Here is a 14,552-nt window from a genome sequence, read left to right as displayed (position 1 = left end):
GATCGTACGCTGCGAAGGATATTTATAAGCATTGTCACTAGATCATTTTGTTACCGAAAGCACCAGTCGATTGGTTTTCAATAAGTGCGAATAGCGTGATCATCTGCCGTTGCTAGACGGCTTTATTAGAGAGGCCAACTATATGAGGAATTCAAGCATTGATTCACCATCCGAGCTTGTTGTTATTCTTAAGACTGCCAAAAAAAGTGAATAACATTGAAATGTTACAACATATTTCAACACTTTAGGCTTAAAACTAGACGGCAAAACGAAATGAAGTAACATTTCATATAATCGAGTTAGAAATTAGAAGGCGTAAGTAGATATTCAGATTGAACTAGGTGTTGATAACACTGTTATGCTGCTAACAGCCATGTATGTAAATCAAACCCTTATCTTTAAAGAGAAAATAAAATCGTCAATACGTGACACACGAGATTATCATATTATGGTCTGTACATGAGCATGTAAAAGATGTGCTTTGGTACTTTTGCAAGATTTTTGCGAGCATGCCTGCTGAAAAAGGTATTCAACGTCACAAGACGCAGAACTGCCACAGCAGCACTAAGGAAATGTTACCTCTAGATTGTGTCCCCGCCTTGCATGTGGTCTCGTCGAATGCACCCCACGTCGGCACCGACTCAAAATTAATATGGCAGGACCGCGGAGCAAGTTCATTAGAATCTGGAAAGATATTGTAAATGGCAAGATTAGTCTGACGCTTCATAAAAATACATCACGGTATTGCAAGCCACGAATTGAATATATTCATGTCAGGTAGCTCACTTGCTGTAAAAGTAAAGAAGCTGTAGTACCTCAAAACAAATTAGCAAGTAAAGTAAGTACGCACAAGCAGTAATGCCTGCCACCAATACCAGTCCAGCATCACTTCTGCTAAGCAATTCACCGTGCTAAAACATGTTGGTGGGCTAGTCATGGATATACAGCGTCTCAACAGTAAAATGGCTTCGCGAATTGTTTCTTGTGAATCGATCACAGAAAACTATTACAATCTTATCGGTTGTGTGCCATCGTGTGCTCCACCAAGAGACCATGATCATTGTGAATGTATATGTGTCGCTAAAATTAGGCGAATCCTTCTACTAAAAAGCACTGATTCAATAAAAAAGAAAACAGCTTAACAAATAGATCTGAAGTGGCAGCAGTGAGCTGAAGATCCTGAGTTCGTACAATGAGAGAATACTATGGCACGGGAAAGGAATCGGCGGTGGCAAAAAGAGCCCAAAGTGATGAAAGGCGTACGCTCATAAAGATATGCCCGTTGGCTATGAGAAGTTCAAACGGTTGGTTTCAGCGCGAATTTATGCCTGTGGAGTTTGGACAAACGTGTTGTGTTTGTGACTACCAGTGGTATAATGCGAAACTCTCTGTGCTGATAATCAGCGTATTGTTATAAAATATCGGCAGTGAGAGAGCATCAGGTAGACGACGAAGACGACGAATGCGATCGCGCTCGCGTTTTTGTTGCTGTTGTACCTCCATCTTGGCTGCAGCTGCCTCTGACTATCCCTGTATATTTTTTGTACATTTATTTCATTCATTCTCTTACCCTCGTGGCATTAGGTGGAGGTGCTGGGTACAACACGATATAACGGAGGTCCATGGTTGCCGACGTTTGCATTTTTCCAAAAATGCAAACGTCGCTGAGGCAACTCAACACCGTCGCTGAAACTCCCGCCGAGGCGACTGCAACAACAACTGTTGTCCTTCAGCAGCTAAAAGATCCTGGCACGTTCTGTGGCACTGATGATGTCGACATTGAAGAATGGTTGCCGTTGTACGAACGTAGAAGTAAGAATTACCGCTGGGAGAAAACTCTTAAGTTGGCAAAAATCCGGTTCTACTTGAAAGGAACCGAAAAAGTGTGGTTCGAGAACCACGAAGATGAAATTTGAAGTTGGAATGCGTGCAAGAAAAAGATGCGTGCCCTTTTCGGCAAGTCTGTGAGTAGAAAGGCAGTGGCCAAGAAGGAGTTGGCATCGCGTGCACAAACGTCATCAGAGTCCTACGTGACTTACATACAGGACGTGCTTGCTCTTTGCCGAAAAGCGGACAACGGTATGGAAGAAACCGAAAAAGTAGCTCACATATTGAAAGGCATTGCAGATGATGCGTTCAACCTTCTCATATGCAAGGATTGTAACACGATCGATCCCATCATCAAGGAGTGCCAGAGTTTTGAGGCCACAAAGAGTTGACGTATCGAATGTTTCATGCAAGACCGGCATGCTTCAACTTGATTTACCGTGTTACCATGATGACCCAACACCATCTCAACCACGTCTGTGTTCTACAGATCATGTTTGCCAAGCACCTCAAGCCGTGACGTACGTGAACCTGATATCTGTCTCTCCTGTTCCCGACAGTGCCTACATGTTGGCGCCTTGTTCTGACATTCTGCCGGCCAAAAATGTTGCCGTACCTCACACACTTTTGACAGTCACAAGAAATACAGCATCTCTTCCGATCCTAAACTTTAGCTGGCGCGCTCAAGTTATCCCAGATGGTATGACTTTGGCAAAAATTTCTTCTATAGATGCTGCAATTTCGGCGTTCGTTGCCGAATCTTCTTCGTCCACTGCTCCATTCTCCTCCTCGAAGAGCGCAGCAAATGCCACCATCGACAAGATGATCGCCCCTGACCTTCCTCCAGCACAGACAGCTGATCCGGCATCTGCTGAAATGCTAACGTGACATCTTTGATTTTGATGACCACCCTTTCAGTCAGACATTCTTCGTAACTCTTAGGGTTAGCACTGGAGACGCCAGCCCCATTCGACGACGTCCCTATCGCGTGTAAAATGCTGAGCGACAAGTTATCCAGCACGAAGTTGAAGAAATGCTCACAAAAGACGTCATTGAACCTTACTGCAGTCCATGGGCATCACCAGTCATGCTAGTCAAGAAGAATGGCAGCTGGCGCTTCTACATTGACTATCGTCACTTAAACAAAGTAACAAGTAAGAACGTGTATCCACTGCCGCAGATTGACGATGCTGTCGACTGCCTACTTGGGTCTGCATACTTTTCATCTATCGACTTACGATCAGGATACTGGCAGATTTCTGTCGATAATTCAGACCGTGAGAAAATCGCATTCATTATACCGGATAGACTTTTCCAGTTGCAGGTTATGCCATTCGGATTGTGTAATGCCCCAGCTACATGTGAAACGATGATAGACTCTCTCCTGCGTGGATACAAATGGTCCACATGCCTGTGCTATCTCGATGACGTCATCGTGTTTTCACCTACACTTTAAAACCACCTTAGCCGCCTATAGGCTGTTCTTGAGGTTTCCAGACAGCAGGACTTCAGCTCAATTTTTCCAAATGTCGGTTTGGCCGCCGAGAAATCACTGTGCTGGGCCACCTTGTCAGTGCTCGAGGCGTGCAACGTGCATCGTGACAAAATTTGAGTTGTCAAAGATTTTCCCCTACCACGTTGTGCAAAAGATGTACGCAGTTTTATCGGCCTGTGTTCTTACTTTCGACGTTTTGTGAAGAATTTCGCTGACATTTCCCGACCACTTACGGAATTACTGAAGAAGGACATGCCTTTTTTTAGGTACTGACCAAGGAACTGCCTTCAGCACCATAACAGCCATACTTACTTCCCCACCCATCTTGGTCCATTTTGACCCGTCAGCCCATACTGAACTTCGTACTTATGCCAGCGGACACAGAATCGGTGCTGGTCTTACCCAGAGGCAACGAGGACAGGACCGCGTCATCGCTTTGCCAGTCGCCTCCTTTTTCCTTCGGAGAGCAAGTTTTCCGTCACAGAGCATGAGTGCCTCGCACTTGTCGGGGCAGTCGGAAAATTGCAGTCGGAAACTATACTTGTTTGGCTGCTCCTTTTCGGTAAAAACGGATCACCATGCCTTAGGCTGGCTGTCGTCCCTTAAAAATCCAACTGGACGACTTGGCCGTTGGGCCTTAAACTCCAAGAATACAGCTTTGATGTGGCATACAAATGTGGCCTAACGCACCAGGATGCCGACTGTGTATCCCGTTACCCCATAGACCCCCCCAACCTTTCAGCACATGATTCTGACCCTTGTGTCTTCGCCACGTCTGCTTTCACCTACATACGCAAAGGACAGCTCAGCGATATCCACTTGCGATTTATCATGCACAGTCTACGTTTGCCCCACGTAGACCCTTCGCTAGACTTGTTCGTTCTACGCGATGGTATTCTTTACCGACGCAACACCAACGCCGCGGGACCAAAGCTACCACTCGTAGTTCCTATGACACTCCGTTCTGCTGTTCTTAAACAGCTTCACGACGCCCGCTTCACGAACCACTGGACATTTCGGGGACACGCACACGTACCATCGCGGGCGGTGTAGATTCTTCTGGCCAGTCCTTTTCCGCTCTGTGCGCCGATACGTTGCTGCCTGTGAGTCCTACCAGCGATCCAAACATTCCACCTTGCCACAAGCTGGTCCACTTCAACTAATAGACATACCCACCGTCCCCTTTTACCGCGTTGGTCTTGATCTCGTTGGACCATTTCCTACTTCCTTCACTGGAAACAAGTGGATAGCCATAACCACTGACTACGCCACAAGATAAGCTATCACACGAGTGCTACTAAAAAGCTGTGCCACTACGTCGCGGACTTCTTGCTTCGTGACATAATTCTTCACAACGGCGCTCCTCGGCAGCTGCTGACCGATTGTGGTCGCTCATTTCTTTCAAATGCAGTAAGTGACATCCTTCCCTCGTGTTCGACGTGGCACAAGCGCACTGCGGCGTACCACCCGCCAACAAGTGGTCTTACCGAGTGCCTAAATTGAACCTTGACAACAATGCTCTCCATGTAGGTTTCCAAAGATCACCTTGATTGGAATAGTACTTTGCCTTATGTGACATTCGCATACAATTCGTCACACCACGACGCCGCTGGCTTCTTCCCCTTCTATTTATTGTTCGGCCGCCATCCAGCGTCCCCCTTGAGACTCTTCTCCCATCAACTACGCAAACGGTTATAGAGTACGCCCGGGATGTCACTGCTCGGGCTCAAGTCGCCCACCAAATCGCACGGAAATGTTTTTTTGGTTCGCAGCTCTGTCAGAAGGCCCGCTACGATAGTCATCGCAGAGTAGTTTCCTACTCTCCAGGTTCATTGGTCTTCCTCTGGACACCATGCCGCCACGTTGGTCTCCCTTCGAAGCTCCTATCTCGCTACTCGGGGCCTTACAAGGTTTTACGCCGGCTTACTGAGGTCACATATGAGATCGCTCCGTTTGACGGTCAGTCGACGCCGTCCGCACCCGCCACTGACGTCGTCCACGTGTCCCGTCTCAAACCATACATCTTCGCACATGTTTCTACAACGGCGCTACCGACGGCGGGGGGTTACATGTTAGATGACATTGGCAACGAGAGAGCATCAGGTAGACGACGAAGACGAAGAAGACGATGAATGCGATCACGCTCGTGTTGTTGTTGCTGTTGTACCTCCATCTTGGCTGCAGCCGCCTCTGACTCTTTCTGTATATTTTGTACATATATTTATTGCATTCATGCTCTTACTCACATGACAGTATCAACAAACGGGAATCCTCCAGCTAAAGCCCAACAACAGGCTACAAGAAAGATCTGGAACGTGTATTACCTAGCTAAAGATTAAAAGCAACCTATACACAACCAGATTAGCGTTCAGGAGGATCGAGTTGTGCTGTTTCAACTCTTGCGGGTCTTAATGAAAGCTTAGACAGCTTACGACAGCTAACGATAAAACCAGATGAAGTTTTAGCGTTATGCTGCCAAGCTATTGCTTGCAAAATAAAATATGGCCAAACAATTATTCACTATATTTTTTGGAATCAACTATAATATAGAATGAAAAGCAGCTAAAATGCTGAAATTCTCTTCGAGGCACCATATAATCGCAAGACATTGCCGAGATACGGCGCAGAATTCATGAATCTGGCTCTTATTACTTTTTAGGTGATCCTGATCAATGGATGTTTGTATAATGTTTTAGTCGCACTTTATGCATCTAACCTTCGACATTGTTCTGGCAGTGATTCATTTTGTTCGTTTCAATTATATACGTATCTCTAAAAGCCTTATACCTGTGACAGCAAGATGACGTTTTAGCATTTGGTGCTCATACTACCCACACAATTTCTTCTCTAGTCTTACTAGAGTTTACTGAGTGTAAGTGAAAGAATTGCGCGTAAACTCATCACACAAGTAATTACACATAACTAAATATTGCACAGAGAGATAACAATAAATTCCTATGATTAGAATGCAATATAATCACACACATTTATCACGGCGTAAAAGAACGAGTGCTTTTCGTCTTTGAGAATGAACATGTGCGACCATTTTGCGTAACGTTAGATCCCCACATTGTGTTAGTTTCTTGAAGGAACCAAGATAGGCCTCAAGTTCAGCTGAATTGTTCATTCAACCTTCATCGCATGCACACTTTTGTTCAAGTGGTGATCGCTCTGGAAGTTCTTTTGATCTGAGCAACTTCTCTGTGCAGTTTGCTGTGCTAAAATGCAGACGAAAGGTCTGCCTAGAATATCATTCATTTAGGCTATTACATTAAGTGTTTAGAAAGTTAAAGAGAGTGATTTTCAAGGTAGTGCCGCAATGTAAATACTGATTACATATTGAGTTATTATGCATTATGTGCTTATAACTTATATGGGGCACAGTCATAGCAGATGCAATGAAGTGTGGTTTTGGTGAAGTAGTGGAGTTGAAACATAATTAGCTTTGGTCGAGCAATTCATTAACAGGCAAAAGTGCATGAAAGTTTGTTGAGGATCCTATATAATCGAAGGAGTAGGTATGAAGTGCTGAATGAGAACAGTTATTCTTTTGTTTACTACACATTTTACTAAACTTGATTATTGCTCTTTTTCAAGTAAGGGTCACAGCTTCGCCGCAAAGGCAAAACAATGAATGTGATAGAAACAAATTAAAATATCACTGGAAGAATGGCAAGCACATAAAAGCGTGTCCGCGTGCCTCACGCGCAAATTACGCAGGAAACTTACTAACAGGTACACATGAACGTGAATAGATGTCTCACTTGTTACTTCACCGTGTCAGAAAAGTGCGCCTTTTTCGCAAAGGTAGAATGTAAGGGAGTTCAATGACGCTTGTGCACCCGGTAACTACAACAGAATGAATGCAGAGAAATCCCAAAACATGTGATTCTCCCCACTTGCTAGGTAAGCACGCACGCGTGAGCGTTTACCCACTCCCCTACACTGGGCAAAGTACACGTGGTATAGGAACACATGACTGCGAGTCGTCACCTACGGACGATACGCTAAAGGCTCTATTGGCTGCAATATCGAGTAGAGTCTCCGCCTCGTGGCAATAGGCCGAAGGGGCAAACTGTGGATTTCTCCCTGTGTCGTCTGCTAGCTACGCCATGTTGCAGATCAAGCACGTTCTCAAAAGGTGGCTTGTTCAGATATGTCTGTGCGAGTTCAACTGCATGTAAGCATACCTGGAACGACGTATGAAAGCATTCGGTCTCGCTCATCTGGTAATGAAGTTTAGTGATGATGATTATGTGTGGGTTTTTATGGGGCAGGGACCATTCCTGGCCAAAGAGTGCCATGAGTGCTGAGTGCTGAGTATTGTGGTCGTACCTATATACACCATAATCATTTCAGTGTGGGTGTCGCTTTCTGCTTCAAACACATCGTAAAATTCACTGGGCATCGTCCACACACCAGAACTAATAACTAGTTTGTGCATGCAAGCCTTTAACTACTCGGTTGTAGACAAAACAAGGCCCTAGGCCACTCACTTACACCTTGTTGTTAGGTGTATAAGTACGGTGATGTATATAGTTTATCACCTATGCGAAGAAGTTTTGGTATGTGTATCTGGCCGTGTTGTGACTAGACAGACGTAAATCTACCAAGTAATGCGGGACACTTCGGTACTTAAACTCTTTTTAAAATGAAGTTGTCATGTGCTATTTCTTAACTTAGGATGAAATTGTCATGGACTGATAGTAGACAGCGACCATTTTTTGTTTGAAAAAAGAAAAAAGAAGCCCTTCTTCGCATGAAATAAGCAGACCTTTGTTGCATTACAGTCATGCGTATATTCCTTCGATAAAATCTTTCTGTGGAACTCTGAAGAGATTTTCATAGTTTTCCTGTTGCAAAAACATGTGCGTATGTGGTAAACGTCAATGTAGTGCAAAACGCTGTCAGCCCTTAAGCTTTCTTGGCTTGAATTATCGATTGTCCCACATTATTTGGTGAAAGAATGAGGCAAATATTGCGCATGAGTATCCATGCAAACAGTGGTACCAAACTCGCGTGCCGATGTGAGGGCTTTCTACAATCTTTCCTTCTATTTTTATAGTATTTATGTGTGCAAGAAGTGATTAGGTAGCTCAGTCGTTCAACAGGAGTGCATTAGAGGCGGAACAGAAGCGAAATAGCTACGTACAACACTGGAAGAGCGAAATTTATTGCGAATGCGCACAGACGGTTACCTAATCGAGCATCTCTTTCATAGCCAAAGTGCGCTTCACTCGCTAGTATTAGCGATGTTGCTTGGGCTTCGCATGCTTATTCGGCAGACAGGAGCGTAAATATTACCAGTTAACTGCAGTCAACGCATTTTATTAACTGACAATCGGCTCAAACCACACGCAGGCAAGTGCCGCTGCGTGCCATTTGTACACGCGCCGTCGACGGCCTATCCACACTTCCGCGGGGACGGTGCTGCCACCTATTCGCATGAAGATCGGGCTATAGGGGGCAGCACCGTCACCATGCTAGTGTAAATAAGCAGCCGCTGGTGCGCTTTCTGATTGCTGTGAGCCGATTGTCAGCGAATAAAACACGTCGATAGCTGCCTACTGGTAATATATAAGCCACCCATTGCTTGACGGATGCCCGAAGCTCACAGGACGTTGGTAATACTTGTGACAGAAACTCAGTCTGCCAATTAAAGGGATGTTCGCGCTTGACTACTGTTGCCGCTTTCGCGCTGCAGTGTGTCACGTTTCTCGTATTTTTATTTTAGGTGTTTAGGTTGTGTACCGTCTACTATGCACTGCTGTAGCATGAAATAATTCATTCTTCATGCAGCTGGTCATGATTACCAACTCCCTCGACCCCCCCCCCCCTCCAAAAGGAAGAAATTTGATATTTTTGGGCGATGAACCCAAAAATAAAACGATTACTCGTCCACAATTTTGTCTTAATAATTTCTTTGTGGAATAAACGTAGGACAGTTTATAAGTTTATTCACGAAAGCTACGTGACACACAGCACTTGAGCACGCTGGTTCTTACTCCTATAATCGTACAAAAAGGTAATAGTTCAGCCCACAGCTTTCTCATATTGTTTATCTGCCTCACAGAGATGCAAAGGTTCAATAATTCTATAGAACAAAGTTTTTTATTTTGAAGCGAACGTGTGTCCACTCCTTCCGTTAGTCTAGAACAACGCCACAAAAACGCTCAAGATAGTGTGAAAAAAAAGATGACGTTCTTCTTGAAATTATACGACATTTGTGAGGCACGCCGTCTGTAATAATATTGACAATCTGACCTTTTTTAAGTGAACCCAAATATAAGAACATGGGTGAGGCAATTAGAAAACTCCTACCAAAATTTGTATTACAACTCTTGAGTCAGTGCTTTGTTTGGTTTCGAAACATCGGTTTGCTGAACACAATTTTCAGTAGGAGTTTTCTAATTCCCTCATTTCTATCCCAACGAGGCAGAGTTCCGCCAAATGTTCGCCTTAGATAAGAACACGGGTCTATCTGTATAGATTTCGCCCAATGCTAAAATTACGCACGGCAACTCAAGTTTAATCAGCCCCGTGTTATTGAATTGAAGTATTGAGGAGTCATTAATAACTATACAGCAGTGTCATGAGACTAGGACCATACAATACAAGGCTATCTCAAGCACAATTAAAGCTCGTCGCATAACCGATAAGCAAGAACACTACAATTTTGTTTTGATGTAGACATATACAAACAATGCGAAACTTTCGTTTATCCTCGAGTCTCTAAAACGCTGCATTCAGACAAGATTTATTTATGCTCCTGTTTGGGATGACGCCAAGCGCACTTTACGATGGGCTTCAGCTGATAAGCGGCACCTACACAGACATGATCCTGGCGAAGAGAGACTACGACGTCGTTACACATCACTCTCGCCAAATACTCGACGTCATCCTATTGCAGTATATATACAGGCGAGTACGGCCAAATGCTTCTGTAGACAGTGCTAGGTAAATTTACAAGCGATTACTCTTGCGCTAACAGAGTGGGACAAACCACCTTTAGAGCACGAGCATGAAGTAAGCGCACGTGCTTGCCTATGTGGATAGCAGACGATGCAGGGAGCCATCCTCACTAGGTGCGCTTCAGCCAGTGACCACAAGGCGGCGACCCCACTCGATCTCGGGACGAATAGTCTGATCTCGCCCGGTATATTTTGAAAGTAGCGACCCTCTCCTTCATGCGCGCGTTTTCCTCCTCGGTTCTCCTTCGAATTTGACCCTCTCTAGGCCTGCGTGGCGCTGAACCCTTCACTGTTTCGCAGTAGCCGCATTAGATCAATGCACGCGCTTGTTTATTTTGTTCATTACCGCGGTACACTAGATTTTCTTCCCTTGAATAGACCTCCTGGATGAAAGTGGGCTTCAGCTAGAACACAGTAAATGATATATATATATATATATATATATATATATCTATATATATATATATATATATATATATATATATATATATATATATAGGTATGGGAAATGGCACAACGGGAGCGTTGTCAACAAGGATAAATATATTTATTTCCCAACAGTTTCGGGAGGGGTCCTCCCTTCATCAGAAGATGAGTTGATGAAGGGAGGACCCCTCCCGAAACTGTTGGGAAATAGATATATTTATCCTTGTTGACAACGCTCCCGTTGTGCCATATCCCATACCTTCACGAAGACTAACTGGCCCATTGAATTATATATATATATATATATATATATATATATATATATATATATATATATATATATATATATATGAATTATATATATATATATGAATTATATAATATATATATATATATATACATATATATGACGCTATGATGACTGGGTGACGTTGCCCGGCTCATACTCCATGTTTATTCCACTCTGCACTTCTTCCTTATCTACTTCTACCAACTATCGCTACCTTATTACGTTACAGATTCCCCCTCCCCCCGAAAGAATGCTCGCGTTACGTATTACAATACATGATGAACAAGCAATCCTGGAACACAAAAAAAATGTCTAAATGGGCTGTAGTTCAACATCACATTGAAGTTCCGTAAGATCACACAGACTTCACAAGAGAGGCAGCAATCCAGGGTTATCGAGTACGGCTCTGGTGGGCGAGGCTGGCTGTTGCGGTCTGGATGACATAAGCATGCTTTGGGCGTGGAAACCGATGGAAACGCAGCCAGCGTTCTTTCGAGGAATGAACGAGGCTGGAATTCCTTGCAAAATCGACAGCTTTGTCGGCGTCGAATTTTTCGTCGTGAGTGACACAAATGCGGTGCATGCAGTTTGCATGCCCGTTGATCGTGGTTGATTGGGCGCTGCTTGTGTTCCTACAGAGTACAAGCGGTTGTTTTGTGGCGTTTAGGGAATTTTCTATTGGGATGGCGCAGATGTTCAGACCGAAGGCGCAATCTTGAACGCTGGTGCAGAAAAGTGCCTTGACTTTTCTTTCTGTGAAGATGGCTGAAATGCGGAATCAGTCTTTTCTGTAGTGGTCGTTGTGGTAGCGGTGGTGGTTGTGGTGGCCGTTGTTCACGACATTCTTTAAGCCGCAAGTATGCTTGCGATGTAGCTTTAGTTCTTCGTTGTCCTTGTTGGTGTGGCCTATCTAGTTTTTGGGGTTCTCCTTCTTGTTTTTGTTGGCGTTGCTGTGGAACGCGTTGCGGTGGGAGCCATTCTTGAACATCAGGCCGGTTTTCTTGACAACTTGATCTGGTGTCTAGTCGGCAGCTGGTAGTTTGTGGGCTGTTGTAATTCTGTTCGGGCAGTGAAGATAATGCTTCAGGGTTGATAGACAGCTCTTTATAAGCTTCTTCTACACTGTTCACTACGAAGAGCTCTTGCGCCTGGCAGCATGCGATGTTCAATACGTCTGAGCCTTGTGCTTTGCTTCGACTTTCTAAGGTGTGTGCACCGGATGGTAATGAATGAACATGTCCGGCAAGAGAATGGCTTGACAGGGTATTTTTGTGAAGCGTTAGGTCGTCTACCGAAGTCGCGGCGTCCTTATGAGGCGAATGGTGAGCGATAGGAGGGCTTGAAAAACCGCGTGACGAAAACCCAGGTTGTGGACCACGTATGCGAGATAAAGAGTGAAGGGCATCAGGTGGCTGAGCAACGTCTCGGGTCACATGCTGAAGCGATGACTTCGGAAATGCTGACTTTCGCGCAGAAGGGAGGCGCGCTTGACGGTTAGGTTTTTCCCAATATACGCATCGCCTTCTGTAAGTAAACTCATGTGCCACTTCGTCTTGAGGCAGTTGTCGATTCGCGCTGGGCTTTCGAATGGTTGAGGACTACTTAAGGAATTGACGATAGTGTGCGGTTGTCTCTAGATGGTTGGCGTTGAGCAGGTCTTGGTCATAGTCGTTACAACGGGTAATCAACTCCTCTTTGATTTTTTGCCATAATTCGTCATTTTCAAAGATGTGGATGAGGTAAAACTTAAATGCCTCACCGGAGATGTTGTCAGTGAAGTTGATGATCATCTCCCGTTCCGACCAGGATGCAGCGGCGGCGTGGAGCTCGAAAAGATTGAACCAGTCTTGTACGGGTCCGTCGTCCGCCGATCCGGTGTACTTGGGGATATCAAGGTCGTCTGATGGTGCTGTCATGATGCTGGTCTTGGTGTAGTGTCGGGATGAACTTTCGTGGTCCACATTCGGTCACTGCGTCTTGCTGAGACGTTCGAAGATGGTGGCTGGTTGATGAAGTGGCCACCAGGTCTTCATCCTGTCGACTTGTGTGACGCTATGATGACTGGGTGACGTGGCCCGGCTCATACTCCATGTTTATTCCACTCTGCACTTCTTCCTTATCTACTTCTACCAACTATCGCTGCCTTCTTACGTTACACACACACACACACACACACACATATATATATATATATATATATATACATATGTATATATATATATATATATATATATATATATATATAAGGGAAAGAAGTGTATACCTAAGGGCTCGTTTTTTTGTGTTTTAACACAATAATAATGAGATCTAACAGACAGTAATGCCAAGAAATGTACAGGGGAAGTTATTAGCACCAATAGAATGTAAATAAGAAGAAAGAAGAAAAGTGGATGAAAAAATAACCAGCCGTGAGCAGGAATCGAACCTACGACCTTCGAATAACGCGTTCGATGCTCTAACCACTGAGCTATATATATATATATATATATATATATATATATATATATATATAATATATATACATATATATATATATATATATATATATATATATATATATATATATATATATATAATGCAAGGGAGTTTAATAGCGACGCCAGGTAGTAGGCAGAAAGCCGAACGGTCAAAAATACTCTTCGAGCAGTCCAGCATCTACAGCTCATGCACACGGTCGCACTTCGCACTCAGAGATGGTGCCGATGGTCATTGCTTTGTGAATTCCCCACTACAATACCCCGCGATGAAGACGAGCCATCCTGGCAACTCAAGGAGACGAGAGAACAAGTATGTCGTTGCAGGGCTTGAGGCGACTGACATGGACTGTCTCACGACCAAGGCGGTGTTTTCCGTGGCACCTTGAGTGGTTCAATCACATAGGTGACAGACGAAGGGCGCTGTATGACGCGGTAAGGGCCAGTATACTTCGATGCAAATTTGGGAGTCAGTCTAGGAGAGTATAAAGACAGTCGGAGCCACACGAGAAAACTGACAGGAAAAGTGTTCTGAACAAGATCATGGTCTTGGCGATCTTTTTGGATGGCTTTTTTATCGGTTATGAAGGATCGTGCAAGCTGACGACACTGTTCGGCATGTTCGGCCCTTTCAGAAACTCGGCTGAACTGGGAGACACCAGGATTGTATGACAGAATTGTGTCGAGTGTGCTGCATGGGTAACGACCGTATAAAAGAAAAAATATAAAAAAGCATGTTTTTGATTGAATCACCGTATCGAAAGAGTACGCCAAGAAAGTAAGAACGACGTCCCAATTGGACTGGTCGGAATCATTATACATAGTCAGCATGTCTACCAGGCTTCTATTGAACGTTCTTTAGGTCGTTCATCTGAGGGTGGTAGGCTGTTGATGTGCAGTGTACCGTACTGCATAAATGTAGGAGCTTCTGCAGAACTTCGGACAAAAATACGCAACCTCTGTCACTCAGTAACTCCCGTGGTGCCCCATGATGGATAATGAACCGAAGCAAGATGAAGGTTGCACCGTCACGAGCATAAGCCGAAGGTAGCGCTGCTGTTTCAGCGTAC

General features: G+C 44.4%; 1 protein-coding gene across 1 annotated transcript in view; it reads right to left on the bottom strand.

Moving 5' to 3' along the window:
* The window catches only part of LOC119161814 (uncharacterized), a 477,337-nt gene that overhangs the window by 266,289 nt on the left and 196,496 nt on the right, over positions 1–14,552 (bottom strand). The window contains exon 10 of the mRNA XM_037414326.2: positions 580–684. Coding sequence (XP_037270223.1) covers positions 580–684 — 105 coding nt within the window. The remainder of the gene's footprint in view (positions 1–579; positions 685–14,552) is intronic.

This window comes from Rhipicephalus microplus, chromosome X, assembly GCF_043290135.1.
Source record: "Rhipicephalus microplus isolate Deutch F79 chromosome X, USDA_Rmic, whole genome shotgun sequence".
Classification (NCBI taxonomy): Eukaryota; Metazoa; Arthropoda; class Arachnida; order Ixodida; family Ixodidae; genus Rhipicephalus; species Rhipicephalus microplus.
This window is presented reverse-complemented; position numbering and strand designations above follow the sequence as displayed.